The 27021-nt window shown below is 41.2% G+C and overlaps 1 protein-coding gene across 5 annotated transcripts; it reads left to right on the top strand.

Moving 5' to 3' along the window:
- The first annotated feature begins 420 nt into the window (after nt 1-420).
- On the top strand, nt 421-26984 carry LOC117961181 (beta/gamma crystallin domain-containing protein 1-like). 5 transcript variants are annotated; one of them, XM_034899662.1, is made up of 24 exons: nt 4297-4504; nt 4670-4741; nt 5029-6464; nt 6996-7122; nt 7165-10539; nt 10830-11009; nt 12082-12120; nt 13205-13323; nt 14324-14480; nt 14714-14853; nt 16463-16589; nt 17511-17546; nt 18167-18324; nt 18501-18624; nt 19831-19976; nt 21251-21377; nt 22099-22128; nt 22258-22370; nt 22581-22713; nt 22927-23066; nt 24490-24613; nt 25236-25394; nt 25785-25947; nt 26751-26839. In XM_034899662.1, exons 2-24 carry the CDS (start codon nt 4694-4696, stop codon nt 26837-26839), a joined length of 7290 nt encoding a protein of 2429 aa, XP_034755553.1. In that variant the 5' UTR covers nt 4297-4504; nt 4670-4693. The 5 variants fall into 5 exon arrangements, with proteins under 5 accessions (XP_034755554.1, XP_034755553.1, XP_034755556.1 ...); XM_034899665.1 differs by having other exon boundaries at nt 6996-8430; nt 8488-10539; XM_034899661.1 differs by having other exon boundaries at nt 6996-10539; nt 26751-26984.
- Nucleotides 26985-27021: the final 37 nt, after the last annotated feature.

Here is a 27021-nt window from a genome sequence, read left to right as displayed (position 1 = left end):
TGTGTGTGTGTGTGTGTGTGTGTGTGTGTGTGTGTGTGTGAATAAAATGTTTGTGGATGTGTAAGAATATCCTTTAAAAGTGGGATCTTGGGCCAGATATTAAGTTATTAAGACGTTATTGAGACGTGGCCTGCAAAATAGTAACATAGAAAAACACTTGTCACAGAATGGCCCCTAATATATGTGAATAGTACAATTAGATAGCCTATCACAATCAATGGCAATATGCTGAGTTTTTGATTAGGACAATAAAAGTATTATTCTGTGTCTATGTGGGAATTTCGTACCCCTTTGTGCGCCTTCAACCACCGACTACCCGTTGTCTATTTGCTCGAAGCCTTGACAAAGTTGCACAATAAACCGCCCCAGCTGCCTCCTCAAAGCCTCGGGGTGTATTACCTCAGCACATATCAGAAAACTAGCAAAAACACACTTCTAAAGCTGCACTCACAATGACATCTATCTGCCGTACTCCGGGACAAGAGTGATATTTTCTCATGTTAAACCGCACTAAATATTAATTAGGCCGGCAGTGCAGATTCCCCCTGTTCATGTGTGAAGAGGGACAGGTTACCTCACAGCGGAGGACGACCTGAACGACTTCATTCTTTCAGAAGGCTTTTGCAGCGGCTGCATTTGAATCGTCCACTCCAGAGACAACAAGGAGAAGAGAGAAACCCTGCAGCCTAACAATGGTAAGATCTCACTGTGTCTCTGGCGACGAGCTTGGGAAGAAATGAACTGTGGCTCGTGGGCTTTTCGGTCGATGGACTATTTGAGGGCCTCTGTTTTGGTTTCCCGGACCTACAGTTTCTGTACAAACCTGTTTGACCTTCATCAGGATTGCGCTGTCAAAACGCTTTTCAAAGAGAGATTAGTGAGCGAGACAATATCTCTGTAACAGTTACATTTCACTTAAGGGTATACCTGCAAACATCAGAACTAGGTGTTATGAAACATTAATAACTCGTCATAATAGGCTTAGAAGGACCCTGACAATCCTAGGTATGGGATTTTTTAAACCGACAATCAGCCTGACAGCGCCACTCCCACATCTATGGTAGTCTGGATAGGTATGTGGCAAACTAGAAATTGGGGGGGGGGGGGGGGGGGGGGGGGGGGTAGTCCGTGATTCAACCTTTTGCCATGTCACGTTATCTTTAGCCTATTCAGCCTACTTAAAAAGAAAAGTCGTAATGTAATTTACAGAGACAAAAAGTGGTTAAAGGGTTAAATTCCTCGGCCAAGCCGCATGGAAAGACTGACTTGAGCTACCCGCCAAATGAAACACGGGCACGCAGGCTTGGACAGCAAAAAAAAAACAAAAAAAAACGAATTCAACAGGCTCTGAAGCCCACACAGTCAGTGCGTCATTTCCCCTGGAAAAGTTTGTTTGGACACGGCCTCTTGCTGCCTTCAATTGCTGACAATAATGTAGGAATTTTGAGAACACACCATCGACCTGGACGAGGTGCTTCAGCAAATACAGGACAGCAGTGTGACTTTACTAAACCAGAGTCATTGCTTCTAATTTCCAACTGTAATGTTTAGACTCGTTTATGCACCTAATGTTTGACACAATGGGTCTATATTGGACCACTTTGAAGACTTCTCATGCTGCTTTTGTTTATTAAAATAGTTTCCAAGATCAAATTTGGACTCCCTTAGGTCTCGCAAGTGTCTCACACATTTGACAGCCAAGTGATACTTTGATACCTGAGGTGAAGAGCTGTGAGTGCCAAACATTAGATATCCCTATGCATACTTGTTTAGCATTCTGTGGAAATAAGTAGAATTGTTGATCCCATTTCCACTATTTTAATATATTAAATAAAGTAAGTATAAGCTATCTGTGCGGCTTAGTTTCTAAAGCAGAACAACAAATACAATACACCAAATGAATGTGTATAGGCCTACAGAGTCACACATCAGTAACACAATATGAAGTGCACATGTAGAAACATACAACACATGCTATTTGTCTTTCAAACGAGACATACAATATGTCTCAGAAGTTGGGAGATGGCTTTTTGATGTGTACCAAATACCTCCATTACAATCCACTCTAAGCATTTATTATTCCAAAAATGTAAATGATTAACTATGACATGATATGAATGAACAAACAATTCAAACTATATCCGTATGCTGAAATGACAAAAAACAGCAGTCAACAGAAAACACAACCCTGCTCTTTGTCATTTAAACAGTGTTATCACAGGAGAAAGGGTAATGCATGAAAAAATAACCCTGCTCCTTGCCATTTTAAAATAACAGCAGTCAACAGAAAAACATAACCCTTGACCTTTTGAAAAAAGGATTAACAATGAAAGCTTTATAAATACTGGACGTAATAATAAATATACACTACCGGTCAAAAGTTTAGGGTCACTTACAACTTTCCATACCACTCCATTGTAGACAGAATACCAGCTGATCTGAGTTGGGGGCTGATCTTTAATGCAATATCTACACCTCCCATTATCACCAACCATTCATCCAATGTTCCAAAGGCACAGTCTGTTAACTAATCTGATATACATTTTTTTTTTTTAAATAACCAAACATTGGAGATCCCTTTTGCAATTATGTAAGCAGATAATGTAATCTGAAAACTGCTGCCCAGGTTCAAAAAAAAACAATGCAACTGATCTGAGCTGGTATACCGTCTATAATGGAGTGCAATGGTAATTTCTAAGTGACCCAAAACCTTTGACCGGTAGTGTACATTTCTAGGTCAAGGTATGGTTTCTTAAGTTACCCAGTTTCAAGATTCTTCAACTTTATAACAAAAAGGTTTAGTAATTACTGGAAGAAGTATTCTGATCCTTTTCTTAATGCTACAGAGTCCAGTGTCTTTGCTAGTTTAAAGGGGCTCTGAGCGATGTTGGGTGACGTTACTTCTTGTTGACGTTCAAAGTATTTTCAAAAAAACAAGCCTAGCTTGACCCTCCCTCCTCCTCATCCCGTCCCCTCTTCCTCCCTTCTGTGCTTCCCCACCCCCCACCTCCAAATCCTTCTTGTTGGCTATTGGCTGAAACCCTGAAAGATGGTTTGTTATGTTTGGCGGGGCGGTTTGGCACAGATTGTTTTGTTGGCGTTTGTAGAGCCTGGGCTGTCTACAGTGTGTTCAGGGGACTGGCAGCTAGCGCATAGCGAGATGGGACAAAAAATGTTGTAGCCTAAAAAAACACGTGACATTGCTTAGAGCACTTTTAAGACCGATGCAGTTGTCAATTTCCCGCCCAGTGCCCATGTTTGCTGTTCATCTATGGGCGTGCTGGTCTTACAGGGAGGTGTGTTCAGGTGAATTCTTGGCAAATTGCTATCTTGAGTCAGCGGGAAGTGATCGTTCCATTGACCAACAAAAACCTGGTAGAAAAAGTTGATAGCGCAGCATTTCATTGTTATTTTAACAGTGCATTAGGCTTATGCACAATGTGCGCACACTATGCTTGTTACACACACACACACAGGGAAGCGCAGCAGCACACAAACATGCAAAAGATTACAAATAAAAATATGACGGTGCAAATCCGCCATCATAATAGCAATGTGCCAAGTACAAACGCACCTAGCTTTTAAAGGGAATGGGAGATGACTAACTGATTGGTTTATTGCATGTTACGCCTAAAACACACCTAAGAATGAATGAAGTCACTAAGTACAACCCTTTTGAACAATGTGCCTGGCGCACGGACCCTTTTTTCTGCCGTCAAACTAGCAAAAGTGGATTTGGACATGCTCTAAACACACCTGTGCCATGCGCTCCATGCCCTGGCCCTTTATTCTTTCAGTTTGCCAGAAACATTCAAATTCATAGTCACTGACTTTGGAGATACATGGTTTTCACTGGACAGGAAGTAAAAGTATGCTACTTTGCCTCTGAGATGTAATAAATTAGAAATAAAAAGTTACAGAAAATGAAAATACTGGATTTGTACCTAGGTGCAGTACTTGAGTAAATGTACTTAATTACGTTCCACCACTGCTAAAAGGAAATATTGCAGGGATTTTAACGTAACTGGCTGGGAGTTGTAAGTATTCAAGTTTTTAATTGTTTTTTTCAACTCGTCTATTTAACTTGTTTTATTTAAATATTCACAATCATTGCTGATAATAGCTAGTCTGCTCAAGTTTCCTTTTATCCAGACACTACTTATCAGTTAAATGAAATTGCGGTTAGATAGGCGACAACTTGTTGAATAACTGGTTTCATTGAGTGACACTCGTTATAGAAATTTACAAGGATCACGTGAAGGCATCGTTTAATCACCTGGCTGCGTGCGCTGTGGGGGCAGAACTTCCACAGCGCCCATATCTGCGAAGCCACAGTCTGCCCATTTGTGGATGCTTTACTTGATACAAGGAGGAATACAACAGCATTTACATCAGTTAGGCATGCGTATTAGTGCAGATCATTTTATGGACAAACTGACAGCGGTTTATATTTTGGAGTGGGCCGAAAAGTTTTCTTCTGTCTATTTCTTCTGTCTAATTAAGGGTGAGTTAAACTTGAAACTAAAAGGAATTGCTCAAAGTTAGATTTAAGGATGGATGTATGACTTTGCTAAAGCAAAATATCTTTTTTGTGATTATTTTCTGCTTTTTCACACTGCTATTTTTTTTCCCTGGTGGAATGATTTTGTTTTTGTTTCATGCTCTTTAGGAGTTTTTGATCTAAAGCAAAATCATGTTCACAACCTACATAAAGAATCTGAATGATATGGTATTTTCTACGGTAAGCTTACAGGTTATAAGCACTCCTGCATGTATTTGCTATGCTGAAGGATGCATGGCCAAATACTAAAAATGTCAATGAACAAACCTAATAATAATATTTACTTAAGATCCCAAGCCTGCACTCCCTTCCTTTGTTCATTGGCAACTTAAACTATTTGCACTACCACGTGTAACTACTCAGCTCAGCTAGAGTTTGCGCATTTTCATTGGAAATATGCATGTTTATTAACTGCCACTGCATGTATATACAGAACTTAATGTGAGTTATTCTCTGCTTTAATTTAGTCTGAGAGCCCTGAGGAGCAGCAGAGCACTGGGGTCTTGGGTCGTATCGGGAGCTGGCTTTCTCCATGGAGGGTAAAAGGTCCGAAAAGTCCCACTGAAAATGCCCCCCCAACCAGCGATCAAGCTTTTGAGTCAGAAGGAGAGGAGGGGAGTGAGGAGTCTGTGAGACTCCAAGCAGGGGAACAGCAGTGGGAGGAGGAGAAGGAACAGAGCTCCAATCCCAACCCATTCTGTCTCTCCAGAGACATTTTCCCCTGTGAAGAGGAGGACGCCACGCAGTCTGCCCACAGAGACAGCGCTTTTGTGTGCAGAACTGAAACAGCAGAAGGAGGTCCAAAAAAGGAGGAGTTTGTGGAGTGCAGGGAGAAGAGAGTTGGGCAGGACAAGGAGAGGGAGGAGAGCAGTGACAGTACTTCAGTGAGCGGGAATCTTGAGAAGAATGCCAGTCATCTGACACATTACTCTTCCTCTTTTGAGCAGGGAGTGGTATGTGACTCTGAGGGGGCCCACGCCAAACCTCAGGCCCAGAGACAAGCACAGGCCCAGACAGGCAGGAGGCTCCATGTGTACCTGGAGGAGACCAGCGTGATTCACTGCGGCCAAAAAAGCTGTTCTGGACAGGAAGTTGTCCAAACCAAAGTCACAAAAAAGAACCTAAAGGTCCTCGGCAAAGCTAAGTCATCACCTGGTTTGGATTTGAAGTTAAGTTCAACAAGTGCAGAGAACAAAAGGACAGATGTCAACAGGACGGATGTGAGGCCTGCTGTTGAGGCACCAAGTTATTACAGTGCCGTAGTAGGAGTGTCACTGCAATCACACAAGGACTCGCAGTCAGAGCCTGAACCTGAAGAACAAACAGAGGCTGACAGCATGGGGCGTAAAAACACAGCCAGGAGGAAATACAGGAAGAACTCGCAGGGAGATGGAGCAGACAACTCCCAGGAGAAAGTGCCTCCCAGTGCCCAAACTGTCCCAGAGGGAATCCCAACATCGGATAACTCAGTGACAAGTCCTCAGGGCCAAAGTCTAAAGACTGACATGGGAGAGTCATCTGTAGACTCCTCCTCCAGGCACAGCCCCACCCCTCAGGCTTCACCTGAAGGAGCAGAGAGTAAGGCTTCCTCTTCCGATACAGTCAAGCAGTTGGACAACTTCCAGGAATCAAACTCAGTCATTGCAGCCACTCTGGCATGTGTTGATGTGTGTGCAGACATGGAGGACGACGAAAGTCTATACAAAGTAGAAAGGAGGACAGAGACACCAGAGTCCAAACGCAGGAGTATGAAGGTTTCTCGAAGTGAGCTAAAGTTTTTTCCAAAATGTGTGCCTTTGAATCCGAAGCAAAATCCAACAGAAGACCCACAGGAACTTAAGGCAGCGTTTGAGAACAACAAAGGTGAAGCAAAGGATAAGCCCAAGACAGAGATTGATGCCAGGTAAGTTCCTTCCTAAATGTGATTAGTAAAATATAAAGAGAGCAGTTTGTGATATTTAAATGACTGAAACAATGACCAATCACATTTTCACATACTGCAGTACTTATAGAAAAGTCTTCCAAAAATACATTACACTTAAAATAAACTATATGTTAGAAATACATGTTTAGTTTTACAACTGGATTATCTCCGACAGCAGACATTTTAACCCACCTGTCAAGCTTTTGTGGCATTGCTGTCAAAGATTGTGCGCCGCTATGGGTGGAATAGCACAGGTGTATCCACAATCAAACAATGGTGTGAGTCAGAACACAAAGTACAGCCCTGTGCTCTTCGATTGTCACTGTACAGTACCGACCCGATGAAAAATAGGTCAGATTAAACTCAGCCTAACACTAAACTAAACCAACTTTTATCTAACAGAGAAAAGGGTGCATATTGAGAAAATACACAAGCCAAAATCAACTTTAAAATTTGGCAAAATATAAAATAAATGTTTGGATTCAAACCTTAACCTTTTTTCATACACAGACTACACAAGCTGAAGAAAATTAATGAGGAGCCTAAGCCCGTCGTTGGCCGCCTTGCGGATAAAATCAGCCTCTTTGAGCCCTCAGCAGGGAGGGGCAGCAAGCAGACCTTCCAAACCCAGAGGAGTGCTGATGACTCTCCAGTCAGGAAAGCCACAGGGAGGCTGAAAGCAGATTTTGTGTTTTCAGACCAGAGATCAAGTTCAGCTGAACGTCACGGAGTGGCCAGGTCCAGCTCTGTGTCGCCCATCAGGGAGAAGCCGATGACGATCAAGGAGCGAGTGAGGAACTTTACAGAGGCCTCTAAAATAGAGGACATGGCAAGGCTGCCTCAAACACCAGCCATGAAAGGAATGTCTGACAAAGCAACCTTGTCTGCTGCAGTTGCTGCATCAAAGTCACCAGAACTGGACCATCAGGGTAGACTGGATACCAAAGAGCAAATACAGATAGCAAAGTCAGATGTAACATTGAAACCAGATGGACAAGATACCACCGCTGAAAGGGTGAAGATTTCCATATCTAAAGAAGAGCCAACAAGCTCCAATACAAATGACACAGTGGCCTCAAAAACTGCAGATCAGGGTACAAAACCTAACATTGTTGAAACTAATGTTTCATCTAAAGGGCCGGGTGATTCTGCAGAACTGACCAATAGCATTAGCCCACAGTTCAAAGGCCCGAGCAGAACAGGCTCCCGCTCTAAAAGAAGAAAAGGTCGGGAACCAACCAGTCCTATCAGCCCAAATAGTGAAAACAAACCAGATTGCTTTGCAAGTAAGCACGAGTTTACTCCTATTAAACAACAACAGGTGGGTGATACAGAAGTGGGGGCTTCTGCCTCCAAACAGGTCTCATTACCATCTAAAAAAGCCCAAGGAAATACATCAGACAAACAGATACCTGAAACGGAAACCAAACAGAAGGCATGTAAGAAGGAATTGGAGGTGTTGGACATACAGAAGAAACAGTTAGATTCTTCATTTATAAAGGAGAATATGGACAAACCAGTTAGCAGACAGGAGGGGTTGCCTGAACCATCTGTCAGCAAAGATGAACCTGATACTGCTGCCCTTAGCAGCAAAACAAAGACGCCTATTGATAAAGATCCTGGTATTTTACCCAAAAAGGAGGAAAAGTCAGGGGGACACAGTCCCTTATTCACACAGAGGAGAGACAAGGCCTCCAAGGACAGCAGAGAAACATCAGCCTCCTCACCCTCCCCTGCAGTTGAACGACCTACTGTGACGTCTTCGATGGAGCAAGAGCCCCCTGTTGAACTTCCTAAATTAGATAAAGAATTGTCGATGCAATCTGAATCAAAAAGTAAAGTGAAAGTGAGTGATGAGAATAAAAAAGACACTGGGCAACCCCGAAACAAAGACATAGAACTAACAAATCAGCCCGAGAGTAAAGATGTGGAGAAATTAGAAAAGGTAAAGGGTGAAAAAACAAATCAGGCAGAGAGGAAAGATGTGGAGAAATTAGAAAAGGTAAAGGGTGAAAAAACAAATCAGGCAGAGAGGAAAAGCAATGAAATACCACAGCAGCACCTGCATTCAGAAAAAAATACCACAAAGGCCCAGGTTTTAGACAGCAGACAAGGTATATCCGGGACAGAGAGTAGAGTAGCAAGGGATGATGAAAGTAAAAATGCTGAAAGAAAAGACGAGACACAGTTGTTCAAAGCCATAACAAAACCAGCCAAACAAGCGTCTCAGTCCTTGGAAAAGACCGGTGTAACATCAGAACTTGTTGCTCAGAAACAACATGTCGGAAAAACGAAGACTACACATCCCGAAAAGGCTGCTGTTGGTGCCGTCACCCAGACTAATGAGGCTGCGTGTGTGTCTAAGAGTGAGAAAGGGTCGTCGGAGGAAGAAAAAGCAACTAATGGGTCTCCTGAGTTGCAAACAAAGTCTGCGGAAAGCCCTGGAAGCGAGACACGGCCAGTAGTGATTGCAGAAGAACAAAAGCCTCAGTCTGTGGAAAAAAACGAGAATTTACCAGATGACTCATGTGCACATGGAGCAAATGATGCCCAGTTCTCCAGCTCAAAGTCTATTACTAAATCAACCACAGCAGCTGAGAAAGTAACTGTAAAAGCCGCTGGTGGTCACACGCTGATAAGTGCACAGAACGACAATATATCAGAGAAAGAACTAAGTGTTAAAGAGTCTACTCCTATTTCTGTCTCTAAATCTACAAGCAGCAAAGGAGCAGGGCAAGATGATGGGAAAGAAACTGGCAAATTAGTGCCCTCGGACGTCAAAGTCTCCGGAGATGTAAATAAACTAGCTCCACAGTGTGAGGAATTAGAAAAAACAAAGAGCACAAGTGACATCACTCCACTCAAGGGCTCAAAAATATTAGCACAGAGCCCCTCTGACAGTGCTGCTTCTAGCTCCACAGTTAATGTGGGCAATAAGACAGCTGAGAAAAAATCCCATTCACCACTAGATGAACTTAAACCTGTTGCTAATGGTGACATCTTCCCACATCAACAACTACACACAGTCAAAAAGGAACTGGTCAATAACAAGCCAAGTCAAACTCTAAACGCACCCACTTCCCCACAGGCTAATAAGCCAATCCCAGACTCAACCCAGCGTTCAACCATGAAGAAACTCCATTTGCCACGGGTACTAAGCAAAGACGATTCTGCAACACAACAAGACGCCCCCTCAAGCTGGCTGGATGTGGACTTTCCTAAACGGAGGCTTAAAGTCCCAGTGCCCAAACTGAGCTCTTCTGGAAGTGAGAGCAATCTTCTGGACACCTCTGGTGAACTAGATGATGATGATTTTGTTGAGAAAATCAAGAAGCTTTGCTCCCCGTTCTCCCTCCCACCACGTAAACACAACCAACTCCGGCAACCTCAGCCGCCATTTGCCATGCCTGCCATCAGGGAGGACCGCTTTGAGAAGACATTTGACCCCGAGGAGTTTAAGTTTGGCCTGAGGAAAAAAGATCAATTCACCGTAGACCCAACCCCAGGTCTTTTGACCAAGCTCCAGAACAAGGAGACCAAAACTGGCCTGAAGCCTGCCAGGGCTAGTTTGGCAGACAGGAGCATGCTGCTCAGTAGCCTGGACACTCACTCTCGCCTCAGGGACAAGACCCCTGTCAAAGATGAGAAAGATGTCAAGGAGGAGAAAGATGACCAGGTCAAGGTGAAGTCTCGCTTGGAGGGGAGCTGTGTCCTCAGCAGCCTCACCTCCTCCACCTTAAGAGGAAAGAGGAATGGAGTTCAAACACAGGCAGAGGGCACCAATTCTGAGGATGTGGTACCTAGTGAAGCCCCCCAGCTAAGCCCTCCACCTTTAACCCAGCCACCCCCACCAAGCCCAACTGCCGCAGCTCCACTCAAAGACACACTGGCTCTGAGAAAAAGAGAGGAAGCCCAGGCTGTGGTCACTGACTCAGGTCCTCCACTTCCCTCCTTTAACGACATCAAGCTGCCGGACTATTTAGAGAAGTACCTCCCCCGGGAGCCAGTGAAACCAGTGCAGAGCACACAAGGACAGCAGCAATTCCAAACTAAGGTTAGTTAATGTTATTTTCACCTACCATTATGTGAATTTAAAGAAGTTGTCCTCATAACACAGAGATTTCACAGTCAACATTCCTCAAGTTGAAGTAAGCAAAGCTGGAAAAACATCTACACTCAAAGTGTATTCATTGTCTAATGAATGGAAATACTCATAGAACCAAGTGCTCGATTTTAACATGTCTCTAAACAACAATAAACATCATTCTGTTATGTTTATAAGTAACGTAGGGATGGAAGGAATAACTTTCATAGATACTTGATGGTTTTTGGTCTATGCATCAGGTTATTGAAAAAATGGCCACTCCAGCCTCCGGAGGTGAAACAGAGCTGGCTGTGCAACCAGGTCCAGTTCTTCCTGAAGCTGTACCTCCATGTTTTCCTGAGGTTCCTTCAATCACACACTCTACACTCCCTGAGCTTAAGCAGCCTCCGGCTCAGCCACAGGGAAGACTTAGTAAAAATGTAAGTGTGTGGCATACATTCTATTAGAGGATACTTAATAGTTAGTATTAAAATGTACAGCTGCACATCTTTTTGAAGTGTATGGCCTTACACTGCTTGCTGCACTGGGAGGTGAGCTAGAAACTATTTATAGCCTTACTTTCCTTTAGAGCTGCACTACTAACTGTTTTTATGGAAAAATCCACCTGTTTCTTTTCAAACCTTTTGTGTTTTAGGATCATTTTTAGGAACAGTGGATCTCATGTCTTTTTAGTCCCAAACTGATTTAGGGCTGCAACTTGTGATTATTTTTGTAATGCTTTATTTCCGTGTCCTTAATTTCCTAATCATTTCCAAATTCCTCAAAAGAACTGTATAATTTGGTACTAATTTTAGGGAAAACATATTTCCTTAAAAAGCATAAGTCAATATGTTCTCCATAAATGTTAAATTTTATGTTTGCATGTTCAGTTGCAAGCCATTGGTTAGAAGTTTACTGATTGAACACGCCTCGTATTTCCAATTATTAATACCAAATAACATTGCTCTTTCCAAAAAACTCTGAAATTATTAATCAGCATTTGATTATTGATGAATCTGCCAATTAATCAATGAACTGTTTAGTCAGTGAAAAGCCTATTATGATTTCCACTAAACTGCTTGTTTTTTCCGGCTAACAGTCTAAAACCCCAAGTTATTTGGTGTACTATCAAATAAGGTGAAGAAAACAAGCAAATATTTAAATGTGTAAAGGGATTGTTTGGCATTTTAACATTGAATAATGGTTAACAACTTGATGTTACAAGCTGTGTAGTGTCTGTAGTTTTTTCTGTTGCCTTTTTGCCAGCATGCTGGATTTAGCAACATTTTTATTCCTTGTGGCTTACCAGTGTGATGCTTGAACACAAATTCAAGTCAGTGCCGTCTCCATGGACCCACTGTGTCACTGGAAGTAAACTGAAAGGTCGGGGCATTCAACAGGCACAGAGCTGCTGGAAAAACAAATGCAGATTAGCTTTTTTAGCACTTTATATATGTTTGCAATGGTCTACAGCCTTTGTCACAATAACAATTGAGTGTGTTTGCATTCCAGATAAGAACTGCCAAGGGATTTCACAAGCGCCCTGGAAAGGTAGGCACAATTTTGCCCACATACTGTAAAAACAAAATGGTGAGGGGAATCTGGACCAGGAACTCTCTGTTCTGTGAAAACATCTGCTTTTCATATGGTGTTCTTGGGGGTAAACAAAGTATTTAAAAAAAACAGTCTAGTGCAAATTCTCAGCTGGATGTGATTACAATACTGGAATTCAGTGCTGCCAATGCAGTGCAAAACGTTTGGTTTTGCATCATGACTGGTATCAACAAAACAAAAAAAGGTACATGAAATTATTTTAGAGTAGATGTGAGGAGGGCTTTTAGAATACAACTTTATTACGACTGGGGTCGTATTTGTTGTGTCGCTGGGTGTGTGTGTGTGTGTGTGTGTGTGTGCGCATGTCCTATGTTTTTCTTCCTATGTAAATAGGCTGTGCCGTTGCTCGTTGCTGATTGGTGGGGTCCGCTACACAGATATTGCGCAACACGCGTTGATACGTTTTTTTAACACCCAAGTGTCCAGCCAAACTGGAGTCATGTGCAAGACTCAAAATTTGGGCACGATAGTCGGTCGGCACAACCACCTGATTCAAAACGCGTATCTCACTGGAGTCAGGACTCCACCGTCGCATCAAGACACCGCTGCTTAGAAAAAACCCAGGCTTGCTGTCGTCCTCAGCGGCTACAACAGAGGACAGACACAAAGTTAGAGTTGGATCAGTTATCTGAGCATCAATTAACATTTCTCGGGTCACGTTTAAACTCAGGTCTAGTTCAGCAGGAAAAAGATCAAACTTGTTGACACAGTTAGTAACTTACACAGTAAGTGTTGACTAGAGAGTCTCCAGAGCAGACAGTTTTTCTAATTCATTATGAACGGAAGTGTTTTATACTAAAGTGATGCATTACATTCACAGTACGCTCTGGTGGTTTTAGTAAATATAAATATTTTTTTACTGTTGCATAAAAGAGAAACTAAGGAAAGTTCTACGCTTAGCACTCTGTGAATCATGATTTCATGTAATGGAGTAACCTGCCATTTATTATTAGTTTCCTTATTAATGTGTTAAGGAAATAAATGTGATTTTTTTGACACTACCCTTCTTGTATCTAAACAGATGGTGTTGTTTGAGAAAGCTCCTTTCAGTGGCCAAGCGCATGAGATTTACAGGGATGTAGCTGATGCTACTTCTCTGCAGCTGTCCCCTCTCATATCTGTGAAGGTTGTTAGAGGATGGTAAGTAGTAAAATTCCACTGGATCTTTCAGACGATGAAAAGAAAATCTGCACTGAAGTGTACTCCTAATTAGTGTCAAGAGGTTTTGAGAGACCAGTGTGACCTGTTACGGCTCCTGGATGTTCTAGATGTAAACAAACAAGATTTCTGTTCACAGTTACTCATCAGAAAGTTTGTGAATCCTTGAGGCTTGGCAAATGTGTTGAATGCATGTCCTTCCCTTTCCTTTTGTTTTTGAAACCTGCATTGCTAACATCCATACTGACTTGCTTGCGGTTTTCTTCTTCTCTGCCTTTGCTGGAGCATTGCTGCGTTTCTTGACATGTTACAGCTATGTTTAGATCAGTGGAACAGAGTAAAACCATTGGCAGGAATGTGTACAACATGCTCATGGACATACATGTGCGTGCGCACATAACAAACTAGGGACAAGTGGATGATACAGGGACCCAAAATTTGCTCCACAGCATTACTACTAGTGCTTAAAAACTCCACATCCAAGCTTTAGCTCCATGTTGCTCTCCCAAAAATAGCAAAAGGGTTAGTTACATAATTTCACACCTATTTATATATTTGAATAACCTCTGCAGCTAAGAATTGTCCTTAAAATGATGTGGTTATTAGTCAACTCTGGCCAAACAAAACAACATCCACCTACCTCTAAAGATCACTAATAAACTAATAAAGTTATATATCTCATTAAATCAATAAAACCCAAACAATGTGTAAAAATGTCTGGGTTTAGGGGGATTATATGCTGGGGTTGCTAAACTTGTGGGGGTGGCTGTAGCTTCATATTTATGGGACAGATAGAGTGGTGTCGGTCTTCTCATCTTACTCTGACAAGAAAGCAAATATGCATATTTTCCCAAAACATTTAAGTCATGCTTTAAGATGCTTTTTGTACCACATACATTTATATCCTGGCCCTTCCTCTTTTTTCCAATATATAATTATCTGTTTCTGGCCATATGATTATATGTTTTTGTTCTCACTACAGCTGGGTGCTCTACGAGAAGCCTGACTTCCAGGGACGCACCATCGCCTTGGAGGAGGGAGGTATTGAATTGACAAATGTGTGGGCAGAGCCTGGGCTGGAGACAGAACCACAGAAAAACCTATCAATGCTGATTGGCTCGATTCGACTTGCTGTCCGGGTGAGTCCACCAGTTAAATATATCCACCTCATTTGGCCTTTAGCATAGCACTCTCGAAATCATTGTCACCTCACATGGCCCTCTGAAATGTATCATGTATAATCAGTCCAGACTCCATGAAAACAGAAGAGGTGTGCTTAGTTAATATTTTACATGGCCACATTGCAAAAGAACCACTTAAGGACAAGTGTGGGCCGCTGCTGAGGATTTCTGTGTTTGTTTCCCCCCTATAGGATTACAGCCTCCCCCATATTGATCTGTTTACCGAACCGGAAGGCCGCGGCAGAGTATTGCCTTACCATGATGACACAATAGAGACGGGCTCTTTTGGCGTCCCAGTGAGCACTGCTTCCATCCAAGTGCACTCTGGGGTGTAAGTGTGGCTGTTTAAAATAACAATCATTCAGATCTTTTCAGGGCAATTGACTGGTAAAGCTTGGGTGTGACAATATTGAACAGACCGACGAAATCAAATCATTAGCAAGACACATGGTCTACTTATTGTGATTGATCAGAGTGATAGATAGGTAGTTATCTGGAGATTAGATTTTATTTGTAATGCACTACATTAGGCGCTAAAGGTCAAAGAACTAGTGTCATTGCTTTGAGCAGCTAATGAGAAACCCCCATGCTCTGTAAAGGGTTTTCTATTGCTAATGACTGGAAGACCCAGCAGAAGAGTAGACTTTGGACATCTTCCCTGCTGTGCTTAACGTAAAGCCTAAGTATTTTTATTGATATTCATGGTGTTTGGCTTTGACAAATAGCTGAGAGATAATAATCATTGCTACATTCCTTTATGTCTTTGGTTTGACTTTCATTTGTCTGCCTCTTCAGGAATGTCTTCCTGCTGTTGCATGTTAGAAAATAGAGAAAGTGTGGGCACAGCAGAGGGGAGAGGTGGAGAAACAGACAAAAGGGGTGGAGAGAATTTGGCAAATGGGTGAATGTTTTTTTTTCACGTGAGAGGTGTAGGCCTTCCGGAAATTTTGAGCCCTGCCCCTGAGGAAGTTAATTACGGTAGAAGTTATAGCTATTTTTGTAGTTTTACCATGGCAACTTTGGTAGAAATCTGACATTTTGGAGATTGTTTCAGCATTTCTCGACAATTCAGGCTGTTGAGCCAGCTAATTTTTGCCACGCTAAAAGTTAATTGTAAAAGAAAATGCTTTGAACTGAAGCATGCCTTTCCAAGATAATGTATTCTAAAATAACTAGCTTGCTTTGGTTGGATGACTCATGTCTGACATAAATACAAAATACCTCATTAGACCACTGCCCTGACCTGTTAGTACTTAAAGTGCTCATATTATGGTTTTTGGCTTTTCCCCTTTCATTTATTGTGTTATATGTCATTTTTGTGCATGTTATATGTTTAAAAAGTGAAAAAGCCGAAAGTACAACCAAAAGGGACTTACAAAGGGACTTTCCAAAGAAAACACTGTTAACAAACTGCTCCAAACAGCTTGATTGTAATCCGGCCTTTACTTCCGTGATGAATGCTCGCCTAGCTGCTAACATGGTACGCCCTCATACTCTGCAAGTGACAAGCTAGCTAACAAAGATGGTAAAGAAGTGTGTTGCCTCACTTAGTAGCTAAAACAGAGTGCTCAACACCCAGGGTGAAAAGAGGAGCTGCAGCAATGTAGAACAAAAATATGGTGTTTTCTGACAATTAAACCACTTAAACCTATTCTGGTACAACCTCTAAATGTAATTATGAACGTAAAAATGAGCATAATATGACCACGTTAATGTACCGAGCAAAATGACCAAACATGCCTGCTAATTTCTACGTGGAAAAACAAGTATCTGTGAGTTTGTTCTTTTTATGAAAATTATGCTTTTTATAAAAGCAACAAGCCATGCAAGATCACAACTCACATTGCTTTAAAACCACGCCACCAAGAGGCGTATTAAGGAGGGACATTTTTGCTTTATACTTACTTAACATGCAATGTGGGTGTCCCTCTTTCTTTCAGGTGGCTGGTGTTCAGTGACCCAGGGTTCCAGGGCATGATAGCTGTGCTGGAGAAAGGAGAATACCCTTTTCCTGAGACCTGGGGCTTCCCATCACCCTTTGTTGGATCTCTTAGACCACTTAAAATGGTTCGTATTTCTGTGTTACATCAAATGTACACTGCAGAGGATAGTTGAATGACATATGTTCATTTGATATTTGGTCACAAATTCATGTAATTACCTTGCAAGTCCCCTGATTTCTCATGTGATGCCTTCATCAGGTCAAGATTTTAATTTGTGGGCGCCTGGGTAGCTTACCTGGTAGAGCGTGCGCCCATATATAGAGGTTTACTCCGGTACGAATCTGAACTGCGTCCCTTTGTTGCATAAAATGCCCCAAAAAAATAATCTTTAAAAATAAAGAAGAAAAGAAAAAAATGTGTGTAGTAATATCGTTTATGACCAAATACATGCAAAATGAATGACATTCCAGCCTCAGCTGTACTTTGTGTTTTGTGCTCATAACCAATGTTGGCTTGCTAACTCAAAATCCTAATATGAACACCTTAAACATTTTTTTTATGTCTAGCAGGTATAAAGTTAGGAGTTATAGTTAGCCACTAACCATGGCTTTAGACTCTTATTCTTGTTTTCATTCAACTCTTCCTTTTCCATATTCTATCTGACGTTATGCTTGCTTAGACACTTAATAAAACTTAATATGATAAAATTAGCTTTTATCATTTCCCTGATTTAGTAATTAACTATTGTGACTTTGTAATAATGGCTTCCCGTATGTTATTAGCCTTTCTCTTGCATTGTACATAGGCAGTCAATGTAAGAACTAGCAATAATTACTTGCCCACTGGAACAAAAGATTACGTCAGCATGTTCACACTAAACAAGCCAACGTGACATTTTCTTTGTTCCCTATCACTGTTTAACATAATTTCCATAATTTCCATGAAAACAGAACCATTTGCGTAATTGCTGACTGACTCGATTTTTTTACAATGTACATTTAATTAGAGAAGATAATGCTTAGTAATGATGATGTCTCTGTTCCAGGGTGGTTTCAAAGTGGAGAATCCCAATGAAGTCAAGGTAGGATTGACATACCTTTCTACATTTTACCTAACTTGCACATGCTTAATGTTAATGTTAATGTTAACATAATGTTATTTTATTTTTCTGTAAAGTGATGTTTTCATCTTATTTCAAGAGAAAAAAAGATGCAACGTCAAAGACCCAGTGTAACCTTAGTGTTTTATGGCAACAGACATTTTCTGACCTCAGAATAAAAGTTGTAAAGTTTTTTTTAGGCTTAACAGTTTAAACTCTCAATCAATAATTTGTAAAAGTCATTCTAGTGGAAACATTACTAATTTTGTGCTCACAAAAGTTCAACAGACAAAGTATGCAAGGATGAGTTTTTCACCTCAGTCATTAACATTACTCAAACCTTCGTACTTGTAAACTGTGTATATTTAGAAAGGAGTGTTATATTTTTATCAAAAAACCTTGTTTATAATTAAGTTACCCTGCTACCTTGGATTATGTGTAATTCTATGAATAAAACATGCATTGGAACAAAAATACAGCAAGAACAAAGACTCAAAAAAAGTAGATAGTAACAAGGACAGAGCCAAATTGAATAGCAGTTTGTCTTCTCACCCAAATGATGAGTGATGTTTGATGTAAGCCTCGTCCTTTCTCTGTTACAGGCTGTGGTGTATGAGAAGCCTGGCCTTGAGGGCTCTTGTTTGGAAATCGACAGTGACATTTTCAACTTCTGTGAAAGTGAAGCCATTGCTGCAGACGGAGCAAGCTTTGACTTAACAAAACTGAACTCTGTGGGTTCTTTAAAGATCATCGGAGGACTGTGAGTCACACAGTTAATTATCTGTGCTTACACAGGATCAAGTTAAATTGTAATCTTGACTTAAAGAAAAGTTCAATCAGGATTATCTTTGCTGCGAGATTTGATGCTAAGTAATGCAGTCCCAATTCATAAATACAGCTCTAACCAACAACACGGCTGCGCTTCTTTCCTTCCAGCTGGGTGGGCTACAGCGAGCCTGGGTTTGAGGGCCAGCAGCACATCCTGGAGGAAGGAGAGTACCTGGACTGCAGCGACTGGGGAGGCTCAGAGCAGCTCCTGTCACTGCGACCAATACTAGCTGTGAGTACCAAGCTGGGCTAACTCCCTATACACCTTTGTGTGACCAAAGTAAGCTCAAAATACACTAGCCTTGTGATGAGAAATACCTGTGGTATAATGTTTAAATTATGGTTCGACCACCATGGGTTTGTGAAGGTAAGAATTAATCATCAAAAATGGAAAGTATTCTGTGTCACAAAGTATTCACAATTTTGCAGGGAACCAATAACAGACTGGTTTATCTACCTGGCACGCTATTGGCGGGTTTAACGCAATGACGACAGATAAGCGTTTAAGCAGCTTCTTGTTTACACGCCACCTAAGTGCAGCAAACCTGTCGATGCCGCTGTTGCTTCCACGTCACTCGAATCATTGGTCAGATTGGTTGAAGGACTATCCAATTGCGTGCAGAGTCATTTGAACTATGCTTGTTGGTCAAGGCTCTTGTGCAGAGAAATTACAGAGCAGACTCCCCAGACCAACCCTCAATCTCAAATCTTGAGCTTGGCTGGGTCTGGTGATGGCCAGACTAGAAAACCCATGAAAAAGCAGCAAAATTCAGGCCAAAACCTTCCACATAAACTCATGCTATTCACTGTGTACAGGGCTAGAAAGCCAGGAGACCTTATAAACCAATCAATATCATCTAACAAATTGGGGTAAACAGATTTAATAGCCTACCCTGTGGTTCTCAAACTGTGGTGCAGGACCCTCTGACAGTGCACTGAGACATTACAGAGGATGGCACACATGACTAAGTGAAAAAATGTAATATTAAGCTTAAATAATAAATTAGATTCAATTAATCAGATTCATGTGGGCCAAACAAAGAAACACATGCTTGCAAGAGTATTGAGATCCAGGGTATTAAGATTTATTCGGACGGCAAAAAGGGTTCGCTTTCAGAGTGGCGGATTTGACTTTTTTGTGTGTCAGAAAACTCTGGTAGTTTGTGCAACATTTACCTTGAAATATGGGTAAACGGAAACATGCAGCTCATTGTTCTAATAATATTATATAGAATGTTCAACTTGACTTGTTTTGTTACTAATTTAGGTAATGGTTGATAAAAATGGAATTGGTTTATAGTAGAATGGGCATGACGCTTCCAAAGGGAGCATGACTAAAAGAAGGCTGAGAGCCACTACCATAAAGTATGTTGAGTTTGACTATGCTCATTTGTCATCTTGGTGTGATGCTCATCTGATGCTTTAAATCTCTCTGCAGGATTTCATGTCTTCGCACCTCAAAATGTTCAGCGACATACAATTCGGGGAGCTGGGCGTCAACATTGACCTCAGCGTGCCTGTGATTAACATGGATGACACAGGCTATGGCATGAAGACGCAGTCAGTTGATGTCATGGGTGGTGTGTAAGTGACAGACATTATACTTACCTATACCCTGTAACCTTCACTGCCATGTGAGCAGTAATGGAGATAATGGATAGTTCACAGCATCGTTGTTCCTGAGCTGTCTTCCCATTGCTAGGTGTAAGGTATGTTTCTACAGAAGACAAATAACAGTACAGTGCATGCATTCCTACAGTATGCTTCAACCTGATTATTACTTCAGGCTACATTCCCACTGAGGACTTGTGTGGTTTATTGCCGTTGTTCAACAGCTCAGAAAGGTAAGGGTGCCGCGCCCATGCTGACAGGTTGAGACAGATGACCTTGTTCACTATAATGTTCAGGCTGACACACCTCACTTCCCTTCAGTAAGATGATTTTGATGCGTGCTGTCTCACACCCTTTCACAGTGGGAATGAATGTGAAATTAGTGTTGGGTGTGGAGGAGGAGTTTTTAGATGCTGGAATACTGGTAACAAGGAATGTCATCTATATTGGGATGTTTTTTTGTCTCATCTTCTGTAATATTACATACTGTATGAAAGTAGAAGATCCACAACTAGTGGCTGTGTTCTCTATTTCCGTTTCTTTATGCTCTGATCAGCTGAAAAAATGCAAAGGTAAACAAAACCAGAAGCAAATCAAAAAGAATCATTACTCAGATTAGAATAATGAAATGCAAAGCATGCTGATCATTGCTACCCATGGGAGATGCTAACAAAATGGTAAATTATGTGTAGAACATTTCGTCCTTCTTTAGGAGGCAGGACTCTCGCAACATGAAGGGCTATTCATGCTGTGCTGAAAGCCTGTTATAAGATTGCACAGCCTCGCCCCTGCTGCCGTCCTTCCGAGCCTCTGATTGGCTCAGAATGTTTTTGCATTGCCCAGAGAGACTTGTTTGTAGTGTGGCAAACACAAAATCCACAAAAGCAGACACACAGTGCCTGTCTGGTACAGAAATACCTGAGTTATCCACAACAACATACACTAGCACAGCCACTCAAGACGTGCCCAATTTGCCAGGAGAGTACATACAGTACATAACTTCTAGATACTATCATGTGAAAGGCCATTATCAACTTGGACTCTGACCAAGAATTGTTGACACACATGCTTGATAAATGACTGTGACAAATGTCACTTTGACTGTCACAATATGAATTTATTTGTGTGGTTTTCTATAGTTTTTAAGATATTAAGATCAAATATGAAAAAGAGAAAATACAATTCTGAAATATCAGTGCTAAATAAAAGGGTAATTATGCTCCTCTTCCTTCTGTTTACCCTCTTAGCTGGGTTGTGTTTGAGGAGCCGGGCTTTTGCGGTGAGTGCTACATCCTGGAGAAAGGCCTGTATGGAAGTCCGGAGGACTGGGGGGCGCTACAGCCCAGAGTTGGCTCAGCAATGCCTGTCTTGCTGGTGAGAACAATGACTCAGACAAAAGTTATTAAAAAAAAACTTCTGTTTTGCTCCAGCTATCAGACAGATTTTCTTGTACCTGTGATATTATACGTTCAGTTAAGGAGCCAGCATGTGAGCGGCACAGCTAGCTTCAGATTATCACAATATTTTTAGCTGATGATTCATAGTTGCGCAATTTTGTAATATCAAAGTGCTTGCTGTATTCTCACTTCCCCGATAGTCCCAGTTTGGTTAACCAAGTGCTTCCATTGCATGTGACCAGTCACAACGCTCAGGCTTGTGACCAAATCAGAATTTGACATGGACAGCAGGAATCTCTGGGGAGACAGACAGGCCTTTATACATTAGACTATATTTTTGAGAAAGACTCACAGGCAAAGAAAGAGTAAATGTATCCATGTGGGGAATCATAAGAATGAAAATGAAAACATCTTAAACCACGAAGGTGAGTCATCTTGAGGCCACTTGGGTTCAAAATCAGATGATTACAAACAGACATACTGTAGATTCCTTGCAAGATCTACAGCAGTGTTGCAGCTACATTTGAGTTTAATGGCTAAATGCGGTAAAATAAAATCCTGTCTTAAAAGACCATTAATACAGTTCATAATTTATCTTGAATTATAAAGCAAAGAAATAATGGTCATTTTTGTCATTGTTTTATAGTAATATGTACTAATGCCATTTTCTGATTAATTTCTTTTGGGTGTGGTTTCAGGATGATTTTCAAAACACAGACAAGTTTAAGGTAGGCAATTGACAAGGATGAAATAACACATCTATTCTTGCTGAGATTGTGTCTGTCGCATGTGCTGAAATGTGTGAGATACTCAGAGTTTGAGGTTTCAAACCTATTGTCTTGCTGTGTGTGCCCCAGGTGCAGCTTTTCTCTGAACCAGGTTTTCAAGGCTCTCGCCTCCCTCTGGAGGACAGTGTGGCATCCCTGCAGGATGGCTTCTCCGTGGCCTCGTGCAAGGTTCTGGCTGGAAGGTGTGTAATATTGCACACTATGGACAAAATATCACTGTGGCTGCAGTTTATGTGAATGATGGTAGAATTGAATGATTAAATTATTGATGCTTGAAAGACCACACCATTCTATTTTTATGATGCAGTATCCATATTAGATATATTGCTAAGTCCTGTGCGTGTGAACGTGTGTGTGTGTGTGTGTGTGTGTGTGTGTATGTGTGATTTCAGCTGGCTGGCATTTGAGGGTCAGGACTTCACTGGAAGGATGTATGTGTTAGAAGTGGGGAGCTACCCAGACCTGAGAGCAATGGGATGTGTTAATGCGAGCTGCTCCATCCTGTCGCTACAGACTGTTGGCTTTGTAAGTTTATTTACTGTTACCTCTTAGAAGTTGGTCCACCACAATTTTTGCTCATTAAACCCTTGGAATTGGAAACAATGGCATGGGGAACAAAAGTGTGAGTGCACTCCGTTTCCATGGTAACCTCAAGATAACAACCTGCATGACCTGCAACTCTCCACCCACCCCATTCCTTAATACACCATCTCTCTCTCTTTCCCTCACGCTCGGCAGGAGTTTTCCCTGCCGTCCATCACTCTGTTTGAGCGGTGTGGTCTGCGGGGGAAGAGGGTTGTTCTGACAGATGGATCAGTCAACCTCCAGCTGGCTGGAGGCTGCACCAGAGTCCAGTCTGTGCTAGTGGAAGGAGGCATGTGAGTACATTACATCTGCTCTGTGGTAACTTGCTCAGTAGGAATGTAAAGCAGCGACTAGCTGTCACCAAGTTCTCCTCTTGGTGTGAGTTTGACAGGTTCATGCATAACAGTCTGTGTGTGTGCGTGTGTGTGTGTGTTGTTTGTGAGTGTGTCTGTGTGTTTCTACTGGGGAGGGAACCCAGTGTGCTGTGAAAGCCATGTTCTCTGCTAGGACTATGTGAAACAAAATAATATCCTTCAATTTTACACACCTTTAGTGCCCCCTATTGATTCTCCCTGAAAAATCCCTGTTGTCTTTTAATCCCTTTTGAATTCCTTTCAAATTTTAAAGTAATCAACTGCCAAGTCAATGTGCCAAAAAAAGTAAGGTTATTTCTTTGCTTGTGGCAAACCACACCCATGTACTGTGCCACTAATGACTCACAGTTAGGCATTTAAAGAGATAATTCTCAACTGATAAAGCAAGGTACTTAAACTTAAACATAAAGGATTCAGAGTTAATAAGAGAAGCAACGCTAAGGTTGTCTGAGCAAGTGTCTTTATGTTCTTTTGAATTGGCAAAACTTACCTTAACATTGGCAAGGACAGTTTTTTATGTTATCTAGGTAGTGAAACTGGCTTTATGGAGCTATTTTTTGTTTAAGACTGTATAGGCTGCAGTTTTGGCCTGTATGCTCAGACATGGTGTTTTCTAGATTCAACTGAAATGGATGCAGAGTGCAGTGTCAGTAAATTGTTTGTATGTCAGTACTGACAGATTGAGTAATGATGGAAACCTGCTGCTGATGTGCGAGATTCAGACTATGGGTGTGAACCCATGCTGAGGAAATGAAAGGCTCACAGTGAGCCAGAGCTGTCTCTGCAGTGGCACATTCCTACTGCTGGAGACGGGCAATTTGCCAAACAACAAGGCCATTGAGAGTCAAAAGCAACATTTTGTAGTGTCACAGAGAAATTGGATGGGCGTGAAGTTGATGAATTTTAGAAGATTACCTTTGGCACAGTGCTACATGGAAGAGAGGTCTCGTAAACACAACTGCAGGGTCTGGCTATGCACACAGAATTCTAGGATGAGAGAAAAACATGCTCTGGTTTGTTGGGATTTTTTTAAAGCAATCCCAATAGTCAGGGGCAGCGCTAATCTCCGCACGGAGCCGCTGGAAAATAATCGTGGGAGAGAAAACTCAGATTGGCCAGATAGTCTAGCTAGCTGTCTGGACTTACCCTGCAGAGATCTGAGGAGCAGTCAACAGTAGTCCTCATAAAGGAGCGTTTAAACATCCAACACAAAGAAAGCAGAAGGAAACGGGAAACACATGCATCTGGCGGAATTATTCGATGATGTGGAACATGAAGTATATAGAATACATTTTAGCTGATGTAAAACTTGACTGTGTTTTTGTCCTTTCTGTATCACCAGGTGGGTATTATATGAGGGAATCAACTATCGGGGTCCTCAGATTTTGCTGAAACCTGGTGAGGAGCCTGATTGGCGCAACTTCAGTGGCTGGCAGAAAATTGGATCCCTCCGCCCTCTTTTACAGGTACAACCTGGCGCTACACAATGGGCACAGAGCTTTTACTTGTATACATTAGAAAGACTGTACACCACAATGGTGGACGTATTTCACACTTCGAAATGTTTTTGTACATGTACATCAGACCTACCTTGATTTACTTTCAGTTCGAACATCTGTGTTAGGTTGTCTTGACTGAAAAGAACCAAAAAACAAAAACAAAAATGTAATTAATTTTGGGTTCAAACAATATTCATTAAAGAAGGCAGCGGTCATTTTATGGATATGACTGAAAGCTATAAAGTTTAAGCCTTAACAACCTACTTATTGTAGCTAAATGTAGATTGTTATAGTTAGGCCCCTTGCAGCAGCTGGTAGTCATTATTCAGGCATAATCAAAATGTAATTTTAACATGGAGAACATAATTTCTTCCTTTCAAAATCACTCACTTTGAATTTGGATATGGTCTGTTTTTGTGGAGATTAATTGAGCTGCTTTAAAGCTTAGTTTTCAATCTGTAAAACTCAAACTTAGTTTAGAAAATGGCACAAACATATTTTGTATGTTAACATACATCTAAGAATTATGAACCTTGTTATTCACTGAGCTGAAGCACTGAGCGTTTGGTCATGTGTATTTTCTGAGTAGAAGCGAGTGTACTTCCGTTTAAGGAACAGACAAACGGGGCTCAGGATGTCAGTGACCGGCGATTTGGATGATGTCAAACTGCTGCGGATCCAAGAAGCAGAAGAGACTGATGAATTTGAGCAGATCTGGTTCTACCAGAATGGACATCTCCACTGCAAGGTACTGCTGCTGTCATCATTATGCTACTAAAAAGCCTGGGAACAGTGCAATGAATGAGTCATGAGCGAGCTTTGCTTAAAATCACCTGATCAACAGGTACAAAAAATGTTGCAGTCTCTAGACCAGTTTAATCATGTCAACACAAATGCATGAATCTAATCAGAATTGGTCAAATAAATGACTAATACTAAAGACTCAAACAACAAAATAAATAATCAGTCTTCTATTGCTGAGGTTCAAACAAAAGGATCTTACAATATTTTTTAAAAACCTCACACTCAACACTGGTCAATAGGTATAAAGTCTATACCCCACGATTAAATAATACATCGTTTAAATGTTAACATGCAACAACAAAAAAGTACTGAACTCCTCTCCATGTGTTTCCAGCTGCTGGAGGAGTGCTGCCTGAGTCCCAGTGGTAGTGTGACGATAGCAGGAAGCCGCGTGGGTCTCACTCCAGAACCCGACAACCAAATCCACATGTGGAGCATCACCCCTGAGGGCTTTATCTCCTACACCCCCACCTCTGATCTGGTCTTGGACATCAAAGGTGAGTCATCCATGTGTAATGACTCCTGACATGTACCTTTTCAAGGACTCAATACCTCTTTAATATTACAAAACACAGTAGTATAAATGATATAAATAGAAGAACTTGGATAGTTACTACTATTATACCCTCTGGGATGAGATCCAAATGTCCGAACGTTTTAATGATGACAGGGAAGCATTTTAAAGGTATAGGATACTTCAGTGTTAATTAAACTTAAATACACGCATGTTCAGGTAAAACAAAATTCTATTATTATTTTCAAATATTCTTTGTCCCAAGTTTGTTTTAAGTGCAAGATCCATTCATTTTCCTCATTACACTACAGATTACTCAGTTACTTAGGATCTATATTTTGTACATTAGTTAATACTTTTTTTTTGTCTTGATTACACTGTAAGAATAGTCACTTTGAATCTAACTTTCTGTTATGGAGTTTTACCTAAACTGAAAACATGGTATTTTAATGTCAGGGTTTGTTTGCATCACTGTCGATTAGTGACACCTTGTGGACTAAATCATGTTAGTGACAAAGTACCGTCCACTGCACCAAGATGCATAGTATTCTATATATTTATACATACTGTATCTACACAAATAAACATACCTTAGAGAAATGCCTTACTATCCAAGTGATTTTAAATAAGTGTCATTTATATTTAGTAATATATACTTTAATATATTATGGAACACAAACTTAACCTAGCTACAGTAAATGAATCACCCACTTCAAAAATAACAACACTTAAATAACAAGGTTTATGATAAATTAATGAATTAATGAAAAAACATTTCTGTTTCAGGGGGCCATCACTATGACAAAAATCAAGTGATTCTACAAACAATTGATCCAAGTAAACCTCAGCAAAGGTGGGATGTGGAGATTATATGAAAACATATGAGTTGCTGGACTGGATCCTGAATATTAATATCAGAGGAACAGCTCTATCAGAGAGACTGTTATGCAGCTGAAGGACAAGTGCGTAAAGGGCGAGGTACGTCATTAGAAATGCTCAACCTCTGCTGCTGCAGGACTACAAACATTTCCAATGAGGAGGTCAACATGAAGAGCTG

This window comes from Etheostoma cragini, chromosome 18, assembly GCF_013103735.1.
Source record: "Etheostoma cragini isolate CJK2018 chromosome 18, CSU_Ecrag_1.0, whole genome shotgun sequence".
In the NCBI taxonomy this organism is placed as follows: domain Eukaryota; kingdom Metazoa; phylum Chordata; class Actinopteri; order Perciformes; family Percidae; genus Etheostoma; species Etheostoma cragini.
Note: the sequence above shows the minus strand (reverse complement) of the source record. Positions and strands in the feature narration are given on the sequence as shown.

Coding starts and splice junctions, on each gene's coding strand:
- LOC117961181 (XM_034899661.1), top strand. CDS start 4,694: ATGTTCACAACCTACATAAAGAATCTGAATGATATGGTATTTTCTACG. Junction 14,854..16,462: donor ATCCAAGTGCACTCTGGGGT/GTAAGTGTGGCT, acceptor TCTTTCTTTCAG/GTGGCTGGTGTTCAGTGACC. Junction 22,371..22,580: donor TGCAAGGTTCTGGCTGGAAG/GTGTGTAATATT, acceptor GTGTGATTTCAG/CTGGCTGGCATTTGAGGGTC.